At 49.3% G+C, this 24562-nt stretch overlaps 1 protein-coding gene and 1 long non-coding RNA gene across 2 annotated transcripts in view; one reads left to right on the top strand and one right to left on the bottom strand.

Moving 5' to 3' along the window:
* Nucleotides 1–590: 590 nt before the first annotated feature.
* SLC6A4 (solute carrier family 6 member 4) overlaps nt 591–24562 on the bottom strand; it is a 28192-nt gene continuing 4220 nt past the window's right edge. The window contains exons 2-14 of the mRNA XM_084802793.1: nt 22300–22751; nt 19559–19693; nt 19163–19382; nt 17353–17491; nt 16482–16616; nt 16042–16145; nt 14579–14706; nt 13056–13168; nt 12244–12375; nt 11193–11292; nt 8914–9014; nt 5699–5866; nt 591–1353 (exon numbers count right to left, since the gene is read on the bottom strand). Of these exons, the coding sequence (XP_084658919.1) occupies nt 1279–1353; nt 5699–5866; nt 8914–9014; nt 11193–11292; nt 12244–12375; nt 13056–13168; nt 14579–14706; nt 16042–16145; nt 16482–16616; nt 17353–17491; nt 19163–19382; nt 19559–19693; nt 22300–22642 (1893 nt within the window). The 5' untranslated portion in view covers nt 22643–22751 and the 3' untranslated portion in view covers nt 591–1278. The remainder of the gene's footprint in view (nt 1354–5698; nt 5867–8913; nt 9015–11192; nt 11293–12243; nt 12376–13055; nt 13169–14578; nt 14707–16041; nt 16146–16481; nt 16617–17352; nt 17492–19162; nt 19383–19558; nt 19694–22299; nt 22752–24562) is intronic.
* LOC311609646 lies at nt 8997–11234 on the top strand. Its single transcript, XR_014783457.1, has 3 exons — nt 8997–9107; nt 9771–9832; nt 11142–11234. It is a non-coding gene; the product is annotated as an uncharacterized lncRNA (long non-coding RNA).

Here is a 24562-nt window from a genome sequence, read left to right as displayed (position 1 = left end):
TTTTAATAAAGATTTAATGAAGAAATCTCCACCCATTCATCCAAACCGTAAGCCATCAAAGTCCAAATTTACTTCATCAGTCCTAAGTTTACATGAATGAAATGTCATTCACTTGACAACCAGCCTTATATTCGGACTTGGAAATTATCCTCGAATTCATGATTATGACCACCAGGAAGGGTCAGAGTGGGGTCAAGGTGAAAATGGGGTCATTTCATGCTAACTCCAATTGTACAGCTGACACTAGGCGGAGAAGCCCTGCCTTTAGCTCCCAGGACTAGACCTGGGCATTCCAGAGCTAAGTAGAAGCTGAGTTTGCCCTGTCTCCACAGGACAAATAACCTGACCGGTCAAACCCCTCCGCCACTTGGAGCAGAGCTTTCACCAGCTATCCACAGCCATCTGGAAAGCAGCCACCACAGCGACTAGTAGAGCAGCCCAGGTTTGCCCACAGAACTTTATCCTGAATGCTGAACAGGGAAGGGGGAGACAGTGGAGAAGAAAGGGGGTGCGGGTGAGTGTCAAACATCAGCTTGTCCCTGGAAAAGGAGATGGGAGCAAAATATACTTGTAACAACATGTACGCGGTGCAGTAGGTAGAATTTGTTTAATGTAAGAAAAATTAGAGGCCGTTTAGTTTATATACGTTTGTAAGGGACCCGGAGTCTCGGGAGTAAGAGCACAGACACAGCACACAGACACAAAAGCTCACACACACACACGCGTCATTTTTCAGCTTAGCGCCTTTACATCTTTCCTTTCCTAACTTTACAGCAGTACGTAGCCTAGAGGGGTTCTAGTAGATTCCAGCTATAGAATTCTATGCTACTGAGAAAATATATGGCTAGCAAGACATCTTTGTTTTCCCTTAGGTGGTTTATGCACTCATGAACAATGAAGGCTTTAGAAGCAATGTGAGATTTAAAAAAAAAAAAAAAACAGACTTTCACAGACTTCATTCTAAACCTAAAGCTAACTAATGACTGGGCGGTTTTCCTCCTCCTCCTCCTCTTCCTCCTCTTCCTCCTCCTCCACACATCCAAAAGAGGCCAGTGCAGCTGTGTCGCCATCGAACGTGGCAGTATGTCCAAGAAATTTCATGGGAAGAAGTGGCTGGAATCCAGGAAAGTCTGGGGCACCATAGTCTTTAGGACGGGGTCTCCACGAAGAAAGACCTTGTATCATCACCATCAGGCTTGACTTAGAGGGGAGACGTTGACGTGGGGCTTTTCAGAGCTGAAGGAGGCGGCTGGGAAGCCGGCTCCTCTCACTGGTGTGCTACACGGCATTCAAGCGGATGTCCCCACAGGGAATTTCCGTTGGTGTTTCAGGAGTGATACTTTTAATAATGCGCTGTTGGGAAGAAAACGCACTGTTATGAAGTCTTGTTTGAAAAGATACCTCAACGTTAATATTAAAACACTGAGTAGTATTTTAATGACATGTCATAATAAGTTGGAATTGGCCCCATTGGCCTTTAAAAAAAAAAGAGCCCCCAACTTATCTTCTAATAAGGATAAAAATGGCAGAGTGGAGAACTGGAGGCACCTGATACAGGAAGAGCATCATTATGACACCAACGCCAGGAAAGAATCCTTCAGCGGAACCTTAAACACACCAGGCCTCCCAGAGCCACAGTGAGCTGGGGAGCGGACAGACCAGACTTCAATCCTCCCCACTCTCGGCCCTGGTGCCACGAGCCACTGAGAGCCATCTCTCACCACGCTGTAAACTAGCATTAATTAGGTTAAAAACGTGTCTTGTGATGGGAATTAGCCTGTGGAGTTATGATGCCCAGAAAAGAGCTCACCCAAGTGTGTAGGAGAGGCAAGCTCTGTAAATAACATTATAAAGAAATGTGTTAGTGACAGGCGTGGTGGCGCACGCCTTTAATCCCAGTACTTGGGAGGCAGAGGCAGGTGGATCGCTGTGAGTTTGAGGCCAGCCTGGTCTACAAAGTGAGTCCAGGACAGCCAAGGCTACACAGAGAGACCTTGTCTAGGATGGGGGTGGGTGGGTGGGGGCTGGGGGAGTGGGGTGGGGCCAAAGGGTTTGGCCTTTACACCTCACCCCCTTTTTATATGTACTGCTGCCCTTTTGGCTACCGATTCCCGAGTTATTTTATTTTATGTGCATTGGTGTGTGTCCTGCATGTGTGAGGGAGGTGGGTCCTCCGGAACAGGAGTTATAGACAGTTGTGAGCTGCCACGTGGGTCCTGGGAATCGAACCTGGGTCTTCTGGAAGAGCAGCCAGTGCTGAGCTATCTCTCTAGTCCCAGGTTTAGATCTTAATTATTTAATTTTGTATGTATGTATGTGTAGGTGCATGTGTGCCAGTGCTTATGTGGAGATTGGAAGATGACTTTCAGGAGTCCGTTTTCTACTGCGTAAGCTCCAACAATTTAACTCAACTTGTCTAGCTTGGCGGTAAGAGCCTTTGCCTGCTGAGCCATTTTGACAAGCCCACTAGACTACTATTGATCTCAGACTTTGCTAACCCATGGCCTTCTGCAAGAGGGTACTCAGCGGGTCTAAGAATGAAACATTACTGACAATTTCAGAAGGATGTGCTCATTGGAGACCATCTCCCATTATCTTTGTGTGGATCGTTAAGGCCTTCTGCAGTGAGGGCTTTAGTCAGCAAATGACCCCAACCTTGAGACTTCTAGGCAGCTAGTGCATGATGCCTTCCCAAATTAAACCAGTAAATAGAGCTTCTTCTATGCTCTCCAGATTTATGCAAGTGGTCCCCAGCTTGCAGTGGGTTACTATGACCTGCTTTTCCTTTATGATGATGCAAGCGATATCCGTTCAGTGGAGACTCTGTTCTGGATAATCACCTTTCCCTATACTAGAGCTATTGCCTTCTACTGGGGCTCAGTAGCGGCAGCAAGCCACAGCTCCCGGCCAGCCAAGTGGCCATGGGAATAACGGCCCTGCACTGTGTTACCAGGCTATAACGTTCAGGAGGTTAGGCATATTTGTGGGAATGGTATCTTTTTACTTAATATTTTCAATTCATGATGGGTTTATCAGGATCTAATTTCATTATTAATCCAGGAAAATCTAGATATGGCCAGTACCCACCAGAGTTCAGACGTTTACTTTTCTCTTAAATTTACCTTTCTTTTCGTCTTTTATTATTATTTTTTAAACCAAACAAAGCTCTGATATGGAAGCTCCCTTCCTCTTAGAATGCTTCTGAGTGTCAAATCTGGTAATTAACAAGAAGTTACCGTAAAGCTCCTAGTGAGGTAGGTACGGTGTCACCATACCTTGTAATGCCAGCAGTAGGAAGGCGAGAGAATTGCAGCAAGTTTAAGGCTGGTCTGGGCAACATAGGGAGATTTTTGGTTTTAGGATCAAAATTTGCTCTCCCCACCCCCCCCAAAAAATTTCTATTCTCCCAGGGGTACTTGCAAAAAATGGCATGTATTGCCACTTGCATTGATTAAGTACACACAGAAACAGTAAAGACTTCTCTCAGAAGGCTTAGGAAAAGACGAGTGTTCGGCCGGGTATGGTGGCGCACACCTTTAGTCCCAGCACTCAGGAGGCAAAGGCAAAGGCAGGCAGATCTCTGTGAGTTCAAGGCCAGCCTGGTCTACAGAGTGAGTGAGGAGGAAGAGGGGAAGGGTGCTGGATTTTCCTTAACCCAGCGTTCTCGAGTTTTCTACCCAGCAGTATCACTGTCGCTGCCCCTGTGGAGTGACCACTGCTTGAACCTGCTGTCATCCAATGAGCACATTTCACCAACGGGGAGACCAATGCAGAGGTGAGTGTTTTCCTTAGCAGAGCAGGGCCTTCTCGCTGCTTCCTGGAGACCCACCGCCTCCCATGGGTGGTCTACGGGGAAGACGCCTGCTGTCTCTCCTCTACTGCCAATGGGTCTGAGCTCGGTTCCTTACATTCTTCTGGGTGTCATTTCCCTGTGACTGACTGAAATTTGCAAGAGCGACAACTAGGATTTGAGGCGCAGCCTGTAACATAAGGCTGACCTTTGTTAACCTAGCGTTCCCATCTCTGTCCCTGCGCCCCCGCCCCCCCAACCCCGGGGTTTGAAGCGACAGAGGTCATGGATCTTCTCAACCACCATTAAAGCCTAGCCTGGAGGGATGAAATCAGTGACACTGGGTCTGAGAATGTATCACAGTAAAGCAACTGCCCGGTCCTCCTTGGAGGAAGGTTGTGATAAGGTTGGCTTGATCACGGAAATGTGCCAGAGCTGAGTTTTCTTCACCTTGAGTTTAGTTTTCCTGCTCAGAGAAAGAGATGTGAGTGTGCCTCGTGTTCTCCTCTGAAGTGTGAGCGTGCTAGTGTAATGGTGAATCCAATATATAAACTGTGCTTATTAAGCCCATAGTCTAGTCCACCTCGGTTCCCAGAAGCCTCCTGGCTTTCCCCCTGGTGCTACCCTTCACCTCTGAGTGCTGCCCCTGCCTGCAAACACAGCGACGATGGACTCGAGGCTCTCCTGGTGGGATATGCATTACCTGGTGTAATAAATACTCACTACTGTGGCAGAAACACAACTGAACAAATAACATTTCAACCACTTCCATGTGGCCAGATGTGGTTGCTCATGCCTGTGATCCCAATGCTCGGGAGGCTAGCCTGGTCTACAAAGCCAGGACAGCCAAGGCTACACAGAGAAACCCTGTCTCAAACAAACAAACAAACAAACAGCAAAAACAAAACATTTCAATTCTGTGGATGTGAAATGACACTGTCATGAATCCTCGTAGTGGGACCATCAGCCAGCCAACCACTAACTCTGGCAGCATGGCACGAAAAGGGATGCTGTTCTGTCCCTGACCTTTTTTTTTTTTTTAAGACTTATTTATTTATTATTCTGCCTGCATGCCAGAAGAGGGCACCAGGTCTCAGATCTCATTGTAGATGGCTGTAAGGTACCATGTGGTAGCTGGGAATTGAACTCAGGACCTTTGGAAGGGCAGCCAGTGCTCTTAACCTCTGAGCCATCTCTCCAGCCCCTGTCCCTGACCTTTAACACCAATTTCTATACTAGCTGATGGTCACCTCAGAAGGGAGACACTGCATCAACTTTGTTGTCAGTTTACTAGCTGATGGTCACCTTAAAATGGAGAAACCGCACCAACTTTGTTGTGAGTTCTGTCTAAAAAAAAAAAAAAAAGAAGAAGATAAAAAAATAAAAAGAAAGAAAAACGACCATGGCTCTTTCAAACCATAGCCTTCCGTTATCTGTGCCCAAGATGTTACAGGTATTTGGTCTGTGCCCAGGCGAGCAGCAGGTGAAGTGGTTCCCAGCCCAAGCGGAACACTGCAGGGCACCCAGCGACTTTGGGACAGGGTCTCATACAACCCAGGCTGGTCCCCAAACCATACCATAGCAGAAAACCTTTACCTCCTCAGTACTGTGCTACATGTGGCTCAGGCCACTATTGTCACTGTTTGTGAGTTGCCTTGTGGTGAATAAAGGCGGCCACTAACTGCCTCTACCTTCAACAAGCTAGACGAAACTCTATTATGAATATATAAAACAAAGAGCCTTATGGTGAATTTTATGAATGCTTATATCTTTAGATTAAAACATAACAAGAGAATTATTTTCTCCCCAATTGTCCTACTAAACACACACACACACTCACACACACACACACACACACACACACACACATACACACACACACACAGGCACACGTCAGCTGGCACATACCTCCTTAAGTGTCCCTGGAGTGCTGATGAGCCGGTAGATGATACACACAGGGATACAGATGACGGATGATGTTCCTATGCAGTATCCCAAGATGGTACTCCAGTGCGGATAATTGTATTGGAAAAGCCGTAGTTGGGGTGGAGTCATCAAAAAGCTGCAAATGATGAACTAAGAAATTCCAAGAGACATTGAAAATTTTCAGATTATCCATGCAGATTGAGACCACAAAGACCAATCTAAGAACCTAGTAGACCCTAGAACTCTTTTTTACGGATTTACTTTGTAGGTCATGCTGGACTTGAACTCACAGAGATCCACCTGCCTCTGCCTCCTGAGTGCTGGGACTAAAGGCGTGCGCCACCACGCCTGGCTCTAGGTAGAACTCTTGAGTCCCACTATTACCAACTGTGTACCAACTAAAAACAAAACACCACGAACAAAAATCAACAACAACAACAAAATGGGTGCTCTTCTTTGGGTTTCTTCACTATCCCTCACATTGGGAGGAATTACAGCAACCCTACAAATACCCTAAAAGTCAGGGAGAGATGGCATTTCCCTCTGGCAAAAAGAGACTGGGACTGGACAGCAGACAGATGACTTGGGCAGCCTCTGTTTAATCTCTGCTTGGTTACTGTGTCCCTGCACCCCTGCACCCCTGCACCCCTGCATTTACTGGCTGGCTGAGGTGAGAGGGGCCTCTCTGAAAGGAATAGTGGAGAAAAGCAGCTTAACACATTTTCACTTGAAATTTTTGATAAAAAATTCAAATCTCTTAACACCCAATGCACCATTTTCCTATTTTCAGGCGCTTCCAGAGTGAGCGCCAAAGTCGGGTTTTTGCCTAGGAACCGCTGTGCTGAAGCCATTACTGCTCTTAATGTAATTTTATTTTAGAGTTTTCTGGTCATGAAGACACTAATGTAAATTATTTGTGTGGTTAAACATCTGTTTCTACCTCATTTTCCTTTGTCTTCAGGTAATAAAGCGAGAAACTGCTCAGCACACACCCCCTCGCCCCAGCAGTGTCAGCCTGTGTCCAGGACGAGGGCTTCAACACCGGGGCCCCATTGGCTGCAAACCATTCTCCCAGCACAGGGTGCCTCAGCCCCAGACCTGCCTGCTGAGGAAGGGAACCAGGAACCAAGCTTTTTGTTTTGTTTTTCAAGACAGAGTCTCTCTGTATAACAGCGCTGGCTGTCCTGGAACTCACTCTGTAGACCAGGCTGGCCTTGAACTCACAGAGGTCCGCCTGCCTCTACCTCCCGAGTGCTGGGATTAAAGGTGTGCGCCACCACCGCCCACCCGGCTGGCCAAAGCTCTTCTATTCAGTGGCTTCCTAACTGAATCCTGCCTCCCTCTCTCTTCGCGCACACTATTTTTTCCCAATGATTTATTTATTTTTATGTGCATGGGTGTTTTGCTTGCATGTATGTCTGTGTGAGGGTGTCAGACCCCCTGGAACTGGAGTTACAGAGAGTTATGAGCTGCCATGTGGGTGCTGGGAACTGAACCCGGGTCTTTTGAAAGAGTTGGCCTCTCTCCAGCCCCCAGCCTTTCTTTTCTTTCTTTTTCCTCTTTTTTTTTTTTTTTTTTTTTTTTTTGTAATTTATCTTCAGTGAAAAAGAATGTTTTTAGTGAGTTTCTTGCTTACCTAAAGCATCCCTACAGAGCTCAGAGCAGGGACCTGTTAATTAAGTATAGGCCTGGAAGGCAGCTCTGCCTCCTCTCAATTGGACACGAAAGCACTTGCCCCTGAAGGGCTGAAGTACAGTGAACATTCACGCGGTCATGAGGAATGCCCCTGCACCAGCCTCTCCGTGGGCATTGCTAGGTAAGAAAAGGCACTAACCATGAGTTTCCAGAAATAAAAAAGCCCAAGGCCTCAGCGACCATACAAGGCACACACCTCGGCACGGTATGTAAGAGGAAGCAGGAATATTTTAGTATAATCTGTTAGAGACAGGACCCGAAGGGGCCAGATTAGGGTAAGGCGGATGGAGGAATTCACACAGGTTCAGGGATCAGTTCCAGTGTTTGATAATACAGACTATCCATATAAATAACATTTTAATTGTTAAGTATTGTATCACAAGGTATCTATCCTGAGTTGGATTTAAGGGGTCAAAAAATGGCCCCTCCCGGTAAAGTTACGTATAAATGGAAAAGCAACTGAGAGATGGTCCCTGTTAGTGCACACAGCTTTGGTCTATCCCAGGCTGCCTCAGCAAGCACTTGAGAGGCTGCCCATCTTTGGGCCATAGGCAGATGCTTGGGGACAGGGAGGGCAGGGTTCAGAAGTACCACTCCGTGGACACTTCTTGAGCAACCCTTAGCACTCAATTTCCTTTTCTTTTTAGTTTTTCCTAGATAGGGTTTCTCGGTGTAGCCCTGGCTTCCTAGAACTTGCTCTGTAGTTAAGAGCACTGTCTGCTCTTCCAGAGGTCCTGAGTTCAATTCCCAGCAACCACATGGTGGCTCACAACCATCTATAATGAGATCTGGTTCCCTATTCTGGTGTAAATGCAGGCAAAACACTGTATACTTAATAAATAAATAAATAAATCTTAAAAAAAAAAAAAGAACTTGCTGTGTAGACCAGGCTGGCCCTGAACTCAAGAGACCCGCCTGCCTCTGCCTCCTGAGTGCTGGGATTAAGGGTGTGTGCCACCCACCACCTTCCCAGTTAGCACTCAACTTTCTTGTCCAGGTCCTTTGACAATAATTGAATTCTGCTTTTGACTTGGCTGTAAATTTAGGAACCTTCAAGGTGCATGTAAAATTGTTCAGCATGAAATCCCTAGGACCCTTCTCAGGGCCTTCCTGAGCAATAAACTCCTTGGTCTTAAATAGTTTTTTTTGTCACATAATTTTAGTGACACTAAGCCCCAGTTTCCTTGCATGTTCCTCAGAAACATCGGGCCAGGTGCGGCGGCTTGTGCCTGTGATCCCAGCACTTGAGAGGCAGAGGCAGGTGGATTGCTGTGAGTTCGAGGCCAGCCTGGTCTACAAAGCGAGTCCAGGACAGCCAAGGCTACACAGAGAAACCCTGTCTCAAACAAAACAAAACAAAACAAAAAAAGGCTATTTTTGTCTCCTGGTGTGATTTTTGTCTACGCACTAGTGCTGGCGTTATGAAACTCTGAGATGCACACCCTCGGCCAGCACGCCTTCATCACTAGCATCTGGGACAACAACGCAGAGCAACAACTCACCAGGAGAAACAGGGGGCTGATGGCCACCCAGCAGACCCTCCAGAACCATCCCGGGCTGAAGCCGAGCATTTCTTTCACGTCACTGCAGAACTGAGTGATCCCTGGAATATACCAAAGGAGAATTGGACTGAGAGAACATGGACTTCTGTCCTGGGTCTCCCGGAGGCAGGGGCACGGGGTCAGCACTGATGATGGTAAGAGCGGGAGTTGGGCTCCTCCCTGGCCGGTGGAGTCGCTCTGGTACTTCTCCACGTGAAGGGCTCCGGGGATGGGGCAGCTCGAAACTCTCTACGCAGAGCAGGAAGGTAGATAAACATCTCTAGGGACCTCAAGCCCTCCATTGGTGCCCACACTGCTCTTCTCAGCCTGGATTTAATTGCAGTGCTACTATAGGGAGAAAGTGTGAGCCTGCCGGGCAGAAGCCAACCAGGACTACCCACTGGCAATTTTCAAGTTTTTTTTGTTGTTGTTAAAGATTTATTTTATTTTATTTTTTTAAAGATTTATTTATTATGTGTACAATGTGTTGCCTGCACATACACCTGCCTGCCAGAAGAGGGCATGAGATCACATTATAGATGGTTGGGAGCCACCATGTGGTTGCTGGGAATTGAACTCAGGACCTGTGGAAGAGCAGACAGTGCTCTTAACCTTTGAGCCATCTCTCCAGCCCCTAAAGATTTATTTTATGTGTTTGAGTGTTTTACATACAGAAGGAGGTGTCGAGTCCCAGCTATCTGTTGGGAACCAAACCCAGGTCCTCTGCAAGATCAGCCAGGGCTTTTAACCACCGAGCCGTCTCTCCCAGCCCTTTCATGGCAAATCTTTAACCACAGTATTGCTCATCCGTACGCTAGGCCAAGATCCAGGCTCCTCTGCAAGTGATCGCTGGCACTAGCGTGAGACCGCCCGCTGGCAGGTGAAGACGGGAGAAGTGAAATCGTTTCCAGCTGGTTCCCCCAGAGGTCTGTGGTTCCTCAGCAGGCCCACAGGGACTGTGAGCTCTGCCTTATGAATTGCTGGGAAAGTAATGATTATGTCTTTTAAAAAAAAATTGTGTGTGTGGGGGTCCTGAATTCAGTTTCCAGAACCCACAACAAGCAACTCACAACCTCCTCCACGTCCGGCTTTGGACATCCACTAGTCTCCTCTGGCCTCTGCAGGCTACACTCACACCCGCATACAATTAAAATCCTCAGTTCACATGCGCCCCCCTCTTTCTTTGAGGTGTGCATAGTGATGACCATGGTGAAGCAGTTGATCATAGAGATTGGAAAGCAAATGCATTTCTTTTCTTTTCTTTTCTTTCTTTCTTTTTTTTTTTTTTTTTTTGAGACAGGGTTTCTCTGTGTAGCCTTGGCTGTCCTGGACTCACTTTGTAGACCAGGCTGGCCTCGAACTCACAGAGATCCGCCTGCCTCTACCTCCCGAGTGCTGGGATTAAAGGCATGCGCCACCACAGCCCTGCCCTGCAAATGCAGTTCTAAAATGGGCTGTTTGCTTCTTGACCATACAGACACGTCTCAGAACTTGTATTCACGTGAGTTGCCTGTGCCCTCCACCACCCCCTTCAGGGCCTGTGGAACCTCTGCCAGTCTCAGCTCACTTCCTGTACCTCCTCACACCCCTGTCAAAGTCCATCCCAGGACAAGAGGGAGGGGCCTGGGGATTCCCCAACGCAGAGAAAAGCAGGAACATTCTTGCCTCGTAGTATACAGGGCCCTAAACTCTATCTTGGTGCTCTGAAAAGGAGGGGTCTCACGTGAGAAACGTAAATCTTGGCTGCTCTCACAGTAGTGCACTGTACATCAGGCCTCAAGCCACCACTGTGGGTGAACCGGCTGACTTTAGCCTGTCTCCTCTAGGTAAAGATTAAAAAATAAAAATCAGGGTATGGCTGGGCGGTGGTGGCGCACGCCTTTAATCCCAGCACTTGGGAGGCAGAGGCAGGAGGATCTCCGTAAGTTTGAGGCCAGCCTGGTCTACAGAGTGAGTTCCAGGTCAGGCAGAGCTGCTACACAGAGAAACCCTGTCTTGAAAAAACCAAAATAAATAAATATCAGGGTGTGAACAGCGCTCTCCCACAAGGGCAAGGCGTCAGTGGTACAGTGCAGGGGAAGTGGTGGTGTACGGCTGTAGAAGGCCCTCAGCTGAGATCATCTTACAGACCCTGTCAGGAGGTCTCACTGAGTCAACTGCCTCTTCCTCTTCTCCTCTGATGAAATTAGTGCCTACGTCTGCGCAGATGGAGGGGAAGGTTGAAAGACGGAACTCCTTACCATAGAACCAAGACACAGCAATGGCTTCTATGAGAGCCACGGTGAGCACGGCGGGCCCTGTGGCGTACTCCTCCAGCAGCGTCACCACATACGCCCCTCCCTGGGAACAAGGCCAACAGATGGGGTTAGCGGTCTTCTGAGGCACAAGCGCTCCTCCTGACAAAGGCCTGCGGGCGCTTCTGAACATAGGGTGATACGGGGCAATTCTCGCTCTGGACCCAGTCTAAGCACCCCAGGGCCTGTCTGGTGGCATGTGGCCTTTGAATGTGTCTGACGCCCATCTCACACCTTACCCCGTGGAGCACAGGTGTTGGTTTTTAATGGTGCTGAGACCTTGAGCCCACAGCCACTAAAATGGGGGGGAAGGGCAACTGAATCTGGAGTGACCCGTGTGGCATCCGACACCCAAGTGACACAGCTCTGTGCCTCTCTTTCTCTCTGCTGACCCCTCAGGCCTATGCAGTCCCTCCCCGGCCCTGGAGTCATCGAGGCCATGGCTTGAAGAGGCCTATCAGTAAAATATGGCTTGAGCCAGGTGACCACAAGCCCAGGAGGTCACACTTTCTGATGTCCACTTTAACTGCGTTTGACTTGGATACTAAATGAAGAGACAGGGAGGGAGGAGGGAGGGAGCTCACTGGAGAGGGTCTGGCTCCATTACATTGCAAGTTCTAAAAGAGACTAAGACCCGTTACATATAAGACACCAGCCGCAAATCCAGACTGGAGGGCAAAGTAGCCATAAGGTTGAAATGGCTGCAAATGCGAATCCTAACTGCAGCCTCAAGTATAACCAGGCCTGCTGTAAAATGCTAAAGCCTCCCTGCTGCAATGCACAGCTCTCCCAGCACATGCTGCTAGAAACAACTTCTCTCCTTGGTGCAAACTTTTCCATGCTGAAAAATTGAACCCAGGCCCTCAAGCTTGCTAGGCGAGCAGCCTAACTCTAAGCTGCTTCTTCAGCCGCCCACCTGTGAGAAGCTTTAGCACTGTGGAGGCGGAAGGGACAGACCTAGCGGAGGCCACGTGGCGCCAGAGGCCCTGCTACTCACAGAGGTCAGTGTGACCAGGGATCCCAAGAAGCAGGCAATGACCACAAAGAGCACAAACCACTCCCGGCGCTTGGCCCAGATGTGTGGGAACTCATCCAGCACAGCTGTAATCACACCTTCCAGGCCTGCAAACTGAAAGAATAAACAGGAGACAGTCACAGTGGAATGTTGGGACAAGCCCCTGCCTCAAGGACACGGAAGAGGAAGAGAGTTAAGATGACTGGGTGAACCGGCTCTCTGATCACAACTAGTTTGCCCACTCCCTGGCCCAGGAACATGGCTAGAAGCACATTGCCATCTGAGGTCGTTATCAGAACCCATCCCTTAGGATATGCGGGCAAGAAAATACAGCACACAGAAGCATTTGTGTCTCGGGGAGACTGGTTGCCCCAAAGACAGCTCAAGGCCAATACCCTCTCCATACTAATAGTACAAGTCTCTGAGCTGAGCCTTTAGGTGCCATTAGGCCTTAAGAAAGAAAACAAATGACAAAGAATTTATATATTCTGAGCCCTTCGTTCCAGGCATTTTTCCTACACTATGCCACTAATAGCTCCCTAATGTACTCAGTGCAAAAGGCGCCATCAATGAAGGATGGGGGGGGGGGGCGGAATGGGGACCTAGGAAGAGGAAGAGGAGGGGAGGAGGGGGAGGAAGGAGGGAAGAGGAAGGGAGGAGGGGGAGGAAGGAGGGAAGAGGGAGAATCACTCAGAGGTAGCAACCAGTACCATCTGAAGGTTTGGGTGGGAGGAAGTGAGTCTAGCCACTTCCTGTTCCCTTTTCCTCCCAGACCCTTTCCCGTCTGCACTCACCGTGCTGTCCAAGCCCAGCGTGATTAACATGAGGAAGAAGATGATGGCAAAGAATGTGGATGCTGGCATGTTGGCTATAGCCTCTGCGTACGTGATGAAAAGGAGGCTGGGGCCTGAAACAGAGGGAGAGAGGAGTGGATGCCGGGACCCATCCTTCCAAGCTAGTGCCCACCACATCTGGGCTGGTTTACAGTTCTCGTCAGAGCCCTCCACAGTGAGCCAGGCCTCGTCAGTGCCAAATGTGGCTTCACCCACCACCACACCAGACATCTTGCAAAGCCAGGATGATTATCCACCCTGAAAACCACACACCCTCACCTCGGAGGGACAGAACAGCCTTAAGACTGCAACTCCCCAAGCCCAGGGGCTCCACTACATGACAATCTGTTTTATCATCAGGGCCAGCTCTGCTATCTCTAAGGTACCTTGTGACATCAGCTCAGAACAGCAGGAAATGTAGTAAGGGCCTCCTTCTAGTTTTTGGGTCGCCCTCTCTTTTCCTATTTGGGGTGCTATGGACAGCACTCCAGCATCTGCATACCAAGTCCTCTCTTGCTGACCTACATCTCCAGGCCTTACGCCCTTTTGACAGTGTGGGAAGCAAGTCCTCACGCCCTCATGGGTTAACTAGGGATGCTGTCATTGGTCAAGGCACTGCATCAGGCCAAAATTCAAATATTTCTCAAGGCCTTGGGGCTCCATCTACTCAGTCTCATTGTTTAGTATGTTTAATATGTAACATTATTTCCCATGACAACATTCAGCGGGATGGCCACATGGATCTATCTTGTCTCTCTGCGAGGGATGCTCTAAGGACTAGTAAGTAGCCCTTGCCCCACCACGAGTGCCCGAGCCCACTCATCTATTTAAGCCCATCATGTATTGGAGGCCCCAACACTGGGCACCAAGAAAACTAAATGCATGGGTGGGCCGAGATCACCAAGGAAATTAAGTTTCTTTCAAATCTTTGAAGATTTAAAAGCACCATTGAAAAGTCCAGGTAATTATAAAGACTCAAAGCAGCTTGATGCTATAGGCAGAGCCTGGGTCCCACCTGCATCCTTGGCCACCTCAATGCTGTAGGCAAAGCCTGGTTCCCACCTGCATCCTTGGCCACCTCAATGCTGTAGGCAGAGCCCAGGTCCCACTTGCATCCTTGGCTACCTCGATGCTGTAGGCAGAGCCTGGGTCCCACCTGCATCCTTGGCCACCTCCATGCTGTAGGCAGAGCCTCTTCCCACCTGCATCCTTGGCCACCTCAATGCTGTAGGCAGAGCCCAGGTCCCACTTGCATCCTTGGCTACCTCGATGCTGTAGGCAGAGCCTGGGTCCCACCTGCATCCTCGGCCACCTCCATGCTGTAGGCAGAGCCTGGTTCCCACCTGCATCCTTGGCCACCTCAATGCTGTAGGCAGAGCCTAGGTCCCACCTGCATTCTCGGCCACCTCCATGCTGTAGGCAGAGCCTGGCTCCCACCTGCATCCTTGGCCACCTCAATGCTGTAGGCAGAGCCTGGTTCCCACCTGCATCCTTGGCCACCTCCGACACGTCTTCATTCCTCATCTCAGCCATGTAGCCAAGCACCGTGAAGATGACAAAGCCAGAAAGGAAGCTCGTCAGGCAGTTCACCACACTGGTCACCAGGGCATCTCTGCAGTGGAGGAAAACCCAGGCTGCCTGAGATGCTTCTGGGGTGCAGAGTCTACGAAACGCCTGCCTGCGTCTCTCCGGCTGAGACAGGCCTCCAAACCCAGTCTACCTGAACATCTCCCAAGAGCCCTGACCCCAAGCACCGTGGCTACCACATGCAGAATGGGGAGGGCAGGCCAGGGATGTTACTAAGACATGGTCGCAAACCAGTTACAGTAGCATAATTCTATCCCTCAGAAGACTGAATGAGGCAGGAGGATTGTGAGCTGGAGGCCAGTATGAGCTACAGAGCACGGTGGGGGAGGGAAAAGCCTGTTTCACAGCAGAGACTTCTCCACTACAACCAGGAGACGCCTGCCCTGCAGAGGGGCCTAAACTGGAGGGCTCCAAGAAGTGGCTTTGACTTCACAGTTGTGAAATTAAAATTTTAATACTGTCCTTAAATAAAGTCACAAGACTGCCAAGGACCCTTAACAGTTTTAAAACTTCATTACATGGCTTTATTTAGCTGGTATCCCAACCCAAGGCCACATTCGGGGGGTGGGGGTGGGGAGGGGCTTTGAAGTCCTCCCCATCTTTAGAGTCAATAAATTTCATAGTTATTTTTCTGATAGTGCAAACGAGCTGCCAGGCATTGGCACCTGTACAGGAAGATTTACTGCCTAAAGATGACACTCAGGCCACCATTGCACAATGCTACTGTTTTGTTAAACCATTGAAGCATGTCTCTTCCGCAATCCTGGCCATTTTTGTAAGCTAAAATAGTTCGGTCATTATACTTTTTGTGCATATATAAAGACCTGATTTACCGTTTTCATTGAGAAGTACATTGCCTAGTGTATGCTATAGTTTTTTGTAGCCTTGCTATAACACGTCCTTGTTTTGTTTGCTTGTTTGTTTTTGTTACTTGTTTTAGGCAGGATCTCATGGAGCCCAAGTCAACATTGAACTCAGTATGTAGTTGAGGCTGGCCTTGAACTCCTCATCCTTCTGTCTCCACCTCTCACGTGCTGGGACTATAGGACTGCACCCCATGCAACTAAGAATTTCATATATATATATGCACACACACACATATATACATATATACATATACATATATATACACACATATATATATTACAAAACACAAGTGTCTTGAAGCTCTAAATAGCCTGGGTAAAGTTATTTCCTGAATGGACACTGTGATATGGATGAATGGCCAAGGGCTTGTGACAACCCTGAAGGGCAGTGCCCTCATGCTGTGGGACCGGACGGGTTTACAATCATCTCCTTCCTTGGGCTGTCTGTCTGTCACTGCATTCCCAGGCTTTGCTCGGCAGCCCCACGTACTCACTGGTAGCAGTTGTTGTGGAACTTGTTGTAGCTAGCAAAAGCCAGGAGAACCCCAAAGCCCGGGCCGAGAGAGAAGAAGATCTGAGCGGCTGCGTCCACCCACACCTGGAACACAGCGGAGAAGGGTGCAGGGGCAGGACAGGATCAGAACAAAGCAGGGGGGAAGGGGAGGGGGAGGACACAGGGGGGAAGGGGAGACTGGAACACAGCAGGGGAGGGTGGTGCGGGGTGAGGGGAGACCCCAGCCAACACCAAGCACAGCAGCATCGTCCTGTTCAGTGACCTCAAGAGACTGGGCTCTCGGTGCTTGTATTTCACATTGAAAGGATCATTAGCACTGGCACATTAGGTCTGAGTCGACCCTACTGTCCTATTTGAAAGCAAATTGGCTTTATCTAGCAAAAGGCAGGCGAGTGCAGGCTAGTCCCCTCAATGTCTCACCCCTGTCTCCAAGAGCTTCTGCCAGTTGGGCTTCAAGTAGAAGATGACCCCTCTCCAGGCTCCAGGAAGGGTGGCCCCCCTCACCAGCAGGACAGAAAGGACAATGTAAGGGAAGGTCGCTGTCACCCACACCACCTGGAACGAGGGAGAACAGAAACACAAGTTACCGCCATACTGTCCCAGAGACAGCGAGGAAGGGAGACAGGTGCTGGTAGTGTCTTTTATTACAGAAAACTACTAGGCTAAAAGAATTTTGAAATATGTGTGTGTGTGTGTGTGTGTGTGTGTGTGTGTGTGTGTGTAATATATTATATATATATATTCTGTATATGTGCATGCATATATGTGTGGGGACCGGAGGTTGACATTGAGATCTTCCTTAGTTGGTGGTCTCCTGACTTTTTGAGCTCTCTCTGAACCTGGAGCTCACCCATTCAGTTAGACAGACTGGCCAGCAAGCCCAGGAGTGGCCCTATCTCTGCCTCGTGTCGCCCAGCGCTGGGATTGCAACCATACACTCATGCACCGCTGCGCTCAGCTTTTTACATGAGCACTGGCGACCCACACTTGGTCTCCACGCTTCAGCGGCGAGTGCCTCACCTCTGAGCCACCTCTCCAGCCCCTATACATTTTAAAACTTAATTATAAAGGGGCTGCATTGTACCTTCCTTTTCTTAGATGCACTTACATCTAAATGACATTGGTTAAATTCTAGAAGTCTAACAGGTGGGATGTGGAAAGTATCATAGAGTGAATGTGCTTGGTGTTGAGGCAAACTGGTTTTCTCCTGCTCAGCAGCCGATCCAGGTCATGGTCCTGAGTTTTGTGAGGCCCTAGGTAGGTGCAGGACACGCAGCAGAGTCTGCCTCACCTTGCCAGATGTTTTGACTCCTTTCCAGATGCTGAAGTAGACAATGGTGAAGATGAGCATGATGCAGAGAGCCAGCTGCCAGCTGATGGCCCCCAGGTCCTGGAGGCCCTCAGACTGGTGGATCTGCAGAACATGGCGCCTGGAGTGACGGGGAGAAAGGAAGGCCTGTGAAAGAGTCGCCTGAGCTCACGTGACACCTCCAGGGGGTAGCGGACCAGCGATGGGCCTCGCTCATCCTGAAGGCGCAGGCAGCACACTCACTGGGGAAGCCGGGGAGGAGCGTTCTGCCCAAAGCCAGACCTGTCTCTCCTCTTCCACTGTCTATAACCAGAACCTTTCCACCGACAGGGCCAGCTTCCCAGCACATGGGAATTTTGGGGTAGGCAATGAACCCTTCTTCATTCTAAGTTAGCGTTGTATCATAGGCTACTATTGCCTACAATTCCTGTATTAAAAATACTACTGGGCTGGGGAAATAGCATACTAAAAAAACAATTGCATAGCATGTAAGACCCCAAGTTGAATCCTTAACACAAGGGGAAAAAAAGTCCTACATTCTCCAAGCATCTTCTGAAGGGCAGGTCCCCTTACAAAGTTAGCACACCAGCCAGGCGGTGGTAGCACATGCCTCTAATGGCAGCACTGGGGAGGCAGAGGCAGCAGACCTCTGAGTTTGAAGCCACCAGGACATCTAGGACTTTATAGAGAAACACCGTCTCAAAAACAAAATAAAAAATAATACATACATACATATACACAGACAGACAGACACACACACACACATACATACATCATATATACACACATACATGCATACATACAGACATACACACACATACATACATCATATATACACACATACATGCATACACACATACATACATACACACATACATACACACACACATACATACATACACACATACATACACACATACATGCATACACACATACATACATACACACATACATACACACACACATACATACATACACACATACATACATACACACATACATACATACACACATACACACACACATACATACACACACACATACATACACACATACATACATAAAGCACACCAAATCAGAAACAACGTTGAACAACTGAAGCAATAAAGTGTTTGGCTTCCATGGAAACTGACTGGAGAAGGAGAAGCCAGCAAGGGTAGCTTTGACGTAGGGAAATAGCTTTAGGGAGGGAAGGTAGTGGTCAGCGTGGAAATGGTGGAGCAGTTTAGCCTGACACATGGGGGTACGGAGACAAAGGAAGGTCAGGTTATGGAGCAGTCAAGATAGTGCCCCAACTCCAAATCCTGCACAGAACCGATGCTGCCGTCTCCACACTCACATTTGTTCCCCACTCCTGGACAGCTTCGCCTCTCAAAACTCTGCCAGGAGACGGGGAAAGGCTCCTGAGGCCCCACCCATCCCTGAAGAGCCCCAGGCAGTCAGTGTTTGCTGCGATGGGGCTCTTTCTTCAGAGGTGTAGCACTAGGATGCTGTCCATGCTCCTGAAAGCAACCCTCATTAAACACACGTGTCATCAAAAAGAATAGAAGGAGAGCTACTTAGGAAGAGTAAGGGGATGGCGGGAGACAGTAGCGAGAGGGGCGGATATAAGCAAAACGCATCATATCCGTGAGTGAAAGTCTCACTATGTACAATTAACACACGCCAATGAAACACTTTAAAAGAAGTCTGCCAACAGAGGGCTGAAGAGCTTTTGGCCCCTAAGATGCCAAGGCCCAGGCGTGTGTGGCCTTGTCCTTAACAGACCGCCCCCTCCCTCACACGGACTTACAAGTAAAACTCCTCGGCAGGCGATGTGGAATGGAGCGTCCAGGTGATGTTGTCCTGGGAGAAATAGTTGGTGCAGTTGCCGGTGTTCCAAGAGTTCTTGCAGCTGGTCCAGGGCAGACGGTCCGTGAAGGAGGAGATTAGGTAGTAAAGCGCCCAGGCTATGATGGTGTTGTAGTAGGAGGCGATATAGAAGGCGATGATGCAGATGGCATAGCCAATCCCTGGACCGCGGGTGAGAAAGGCCGCGTTCACAGAGTCGCTCAGACCCACAAAGCCTAGGATACTAAAGAACTAGGTCCCAGGTCCCAGCCATTTCTGGAAGTACCTTGTCCAGCACCGCTGCCCCCGCCCCCACCCCCACCCCACGCCCGCCCCCACCCCCCAGCCCTTCAGTTACCTTTGAAGATCGGGCAGATCTTCCTCCATATAGAAATGCACCCATTTCGGTGGTACTGGCCCAGCGCAAGCTCCATGTAAAAGAGGGGGATCCCCCCAAAGATGGCCATGATGGTATAGGGGAGGAGGAAGGCCCCTGCGGCAGGAGGGAGACAATTTTACTTCCTGCCCACATCTGTCCCCAGAACAGCCCACGGATGTGGGGATGAGCTCACAGGAGGCCGCCCCGGCCTTCGTGGCTTTTTGAGAGAAGGCAGTTGGACAAAGGTCCATGGTGCTATCAAGCGTAAGCCACTGCCTGGCTTGGGTAGCGTGATTGTGGAGGACATGGAATCGCCTGGGAAGGGCGTCTCAATGAGGAAGTCTTCATCGGCCTGTGGGAGACTTTGGGGGGTTAACAGAGATGGGAAGCCCCGCCCTGAATGTGGTGGGCGGCATTGCTTCTTTGGTTGGGCCCTAGGCTGAACAAAAAGGAGACTTTGAGCAGCGATGGATGGGTAACCGGGCACCGTGGGCCACAAAGACTTTCTCCTTAAGCTGTTTTTTCAGGGTACTTCACTGAAGCAACAGGAAACGAGACTAAGATAGTGTCTTGGGACAAAGCAAAGCAAAACCAAGCAAGCAAACAACACAGCGAGCGGAGTCTGGGGACCGATGGAGCAGGCGCGGGGACCACCTCCACTTTTGTCTGACTTCCTCTCCTAGCAGATGATGTCAGCACAGTCACACACCACTGTCACTGGTGACCCTAAAAACTGACCTCCAGATTCTAGGGCTCACCTCAGGCCTCATGAAGAAGGCCATGCTGAAGTGTCTGGTCTGTGACTCACCAGCTCCTCCCTCATAGGTCAGGGTTACCTGTGACTCCAGACCCTGGAGCAATATATTTTGACCAGCATGTCCACAGTTCCAGCAACACCGAATAATCCATCACAATATATCGTTGTTTGAGACACGCCTGGACATGGCAGTTTCTCACAGGACAGAAAGGTTGCTCGCCTGCAGCTTGAGTCTTAGCCCAAAGTGTGAGTCAACTTCCCTTGATAAAATTTAGGCAGACATTTCTTGACTAAGAAAATGCTTCATCCTTAAAACCCTGAAGCCAGTACGACTCAGAAGCTTCCGGGTAATTACACTCACTTTGAGCAAACCTGGCTCAAGCGTCGAACCCAGGCTGTGTTCTCACAGTGAGCCTCAACTCATGCAAAAAGTTTACCTGACTGGCCCCACAGCAGGAAATGTCACCAAGACCCAGCCCCTCATACAAGCTTAAGCTAAAGGTCCTGGCAAGCAGGAGATAAGGAGGCTATGACTTCCAATGCTAAGCAAGGGCTGTGCAACCTCCCATGGCCTGAGGAACTGCCTTCGTAGCCACAGAGCAGCCATTAAAGACCAAGAAATGGGCCAGGTGGTGGCACGTGCCTAATCCAGCACTCGGGAGGCAGGCAGAGGCAGACAGCTCTCTAGGAGTTTAAAGCCAGCCCAGTCTACAAAGTGAGTTCCAGGACAACCAGGGCTACACAGAGGGACCCTGTGTCAGAGAAGGAGAAGAGGAGGAGGAGGAAGAGGAGGAAGAAGAAGAGGAGGATGAAGAGGAAGAGGAGGAGGAAGAAAAAGAAGAAGAAGAAGAAGAGGAGGAGGAGGAGGAGGAGGAGGAAGAAAAAGAAGAAGAAGAAGAAGAAGAAGAAGAAGAAGAAGAAGAAGAAGAAGAAGAAGAAGAAGAAGAAGAAACAACTGTGTGTTTGGTCACAGAAGTCTGGCTGACATAAATGGTTTACTTCACAGACCTAACTGTAGTTGCTTCTCAAACAGCTTGTCAAAATAAATGTCCACTGATGTGACACCCACTTCTTCTTGCCCAGTATCCATACCCCCGGAGCTCTGCGTTGCTCTCTCCCGGGCTCCCCACCTTACACATACCGCCAAGGCCTCTGCAGCACAAGAGATGCAAACGGACCTGTGCACACTTTGGGGGTAGCCATAATGTCACACTGAAGCTGGGTTCAGCTTTGATCATGTCAAATCTGAAAACTTAAGACTTTGGACCCAATTTAGTGCCGTTCTCTGACCTCACGCAGGGGCAAAGGCCTAGCAAGGTCTGGAGCCTTACAGCCACCTCCCAGTGTTTCCTCCCACAGGCCTTTCGCCGCCAGACTTTTTGAAGCAGAAACTGCCAGAAGGAGAGAAAGATTTCCACCCAGGGTGCCAAGTATTCTCTTGCTTCTGACTCACAAGCCAAAGGCTGAGAGGGGAAGCCCTTGAATAAGTGAAGTGCAGACAACGCTAACACCACCAAAGCCACATGTGGGGGGGCTGGGGTCTGGCTTCATACACAATCTTTATAACCTGAAAGGAAACCTCATACAGGCCACCTTAGGCTTTTTTCTTTTTCTTTTTTTTTTTTTTTTGTTCCCTTTTTTTTTTTTTTTTTTTTTTTTGAGACAAGGTTTCTCTGTGTAACATCCCTGGCTGTCCTGGACTCACTTTGTAGACCAGGCTGACCTTGAACTCACAGCAATCCGCCTGCCTCTGCCTCCCAAGTGCTGGGATTAAAGGCATGCGCCACCACCGCCTGGCTCACCTTAGGCTTTTTGCTCCCTGGAGACTTGGCTAGCATGAAAGCCTAGGTTTCACATTCTCAGGCTCACATCAGTTACACTGGACAGTCAAGTTCTGACTTGTCTTGTGGCCTCTCATGAGGATCTACAGTCCAGTCCACCCCTGGTGGCTCACGGTACTAACCTCCGCCATTCTGGTAGCAAATATAGGGGAAACGCCAGACGTTGCCCAGGTCCACGGCATAGCCGATGACCGACAAGAGAAAATCCATCTTCTTGCCCCAGGTCTCCCGCTCCCCTTGGTGAATCTCAGCCACCAGGGTGGTGGTGGCACCTGGGACCGAGTGTGAAGCATCATCTCCCGCACTTGTGCTGGGAACTGCAGAGTACCCATTGGATATCTGGCCAGGCTCTGCCCTGTCCCCTGGGGTGGGGACACCTTTCTGTAGAACACCATTTTCTTGGCAGTCTTCTTTGTCCTTGGACGATGACAGCACTTTCTGAGAATTCAAGGGCGTGGTCTCCATCCTGCTGGTCAGTCAGAGACACCGATGCCCATCGGCCAAGGATCCAACCCGGTGCTTGGTGCTTGGCTTTGAATCTTCACTCCGTGTTATGGTGACAAGTCTGAGAGCTCTGTTTAAAATAAAAAAAAAAAAAAAGCATACAGAGAAAGGGGAGAGAAATTAAAGATTTGCTTGTTTGGGGTATTAATCATCCGTGTTTTTATTTTTTGTTTGTTTGCAGACAAGGGCTCACTCTTTAGCCTAGGCTGGCTTGAACTTTTAGCAGCCTTCCTGTCTCAGCTTCCTGGGTGCTGGGATTACAGGCACCAAACCATCACATCAGCTCCGTCTTAATCACTTAAACTATTTTAGGTGACAGGATTACAGATGCTCCTATCTGTAAGCCAGCCCATTTGCTCAGAGTCAATAAAATCAACTAAACTTTTCAAGGAACGGCGGGTGTCAAGTCACCATCGAGCCATTTGAAAAGGAAACAAAACAAAAATAGCAAGTCACCAAGATTGCACACGGGCTTTACGGATGAGCCCGCACCTGCATCATTTAGAGGGACACAAACGCCCCCTGTAGTTTATCAGTAACCCAGAGGAATGTCAGAAGAGCCTCCCTGCAGAGCCCGAAAGCCCTGTTCTGGATGTCAGGCCTGCCAGCAACATGTCAGACCCTAAACTTGTCTGTCAGAAGGGACAGTCCTCACCATCACTGAAGCTGAGCACCCGATGTTAGATTTTTATCCTACCAAGGTGATCTAAGGAAGAAAGGGCAGAGGTACAACTCCCACCCCCACCCCAAGCTCTATATCTGGGTCCTTTCCAGGAAGATTTCCAGCTGCAGCCTGTAGCTGTGTCCAGTCCCACCTGGGCTCTACCTTTCAGTCTTCCTATTGAGCCTCTGCGGGTCCCAGGGGACCTTGCCTGTCACTGCTTCTCGCCATTCATATGGCTTGCCACTTGCCAGCAACTTCTGGGGCTAAGCCACTTGTCACTGCAGCCGTGGGCATGCCGGCGTGCTCACCCAGGAGGTCAGGGAGAAGTGTGTGTGGGCCGCTGACCCCGGGCGGGCCTGGGAATCCTGTTCCCACAAGGTGCCTCTGCAGAAGACCCTTGGCAGCTGCACCTTCATTTCGCTGCCATGATGGGGTACAAGGAAGGAGCCGGGCTCTCTTCTGCACTGAGGATGAGGTTTCTACACGTGGAGTAGAAATCTGAGCCCTTTTGGACTTTAAACCTCCTGCCTGCTATAAATGTAGAAGCAGCCGAGACCTTCCAGGTTACTTTCCATTTCTTTCAAGCTCTAGACTATGCCTCTGCTTTGTTAAGATCGTGCCAGCCCATAATATAAGTGGACTCTTAGCACTGCTCACAACACCAGCCATCCATGCCAACCTCAAAGCCCAACCGCTGGAAGAGAGTCAACGCTCAGCTCTTACCTACGAGGGCTTTTGGGTTTCCCTCTCCTTTTTCTTTTTCTTTTCCTTCTTTGACAGGGAATCAAAAAGCCCAGGCTGGCCTCAAACTTACTTAAGGATGACCCTGAATTTGTCTGACCTCTCTGCTTCCAGAATCACAAGTGTGCACCACCATGCCTGGCTTATGCCACACTGGGGTTGGGCACAGGACGCCGTGGTGCACAGTGGGCGAGCACTCTACCAACTCTTTCTATAGACAGATGTGAAGACAAAAAGAGCGTGGCTGGCTAGGTGTGTATAAACAGTACAGCATTTGCTTAGGATGCAGAGCACCCCCCCCCACACGCACAGAATGAAAAATCTGAGCACACTGTAGATTTAAATATTGTCAAAGATTAGACACAAACACCAGGAGGTGAGAGTAATTACAGTTTTGTGCTCAATGGTTTTTTGTTTTGTTTTGTTTTGTTTTTTTTTTACTGCAAAGGAAGAAATTTAGGCTTTAATAGGATTGG

Source organism: Acomys minous (assembly GCF_964271855.1).
Source record: "Acomys minous genome assembly, chromosome: 12".
Taxonomy (NCBI): domain Eukaryota; kingdom Metazoa; phylum Chordata; class Mammalia; order Rodentia; family Muridae; genus Acomys; species Acomys minous.
Note: the sequence above shows the minus strand (reverse complement) of the source record. Positions and strands in the feature narration are given on the sequence as shown.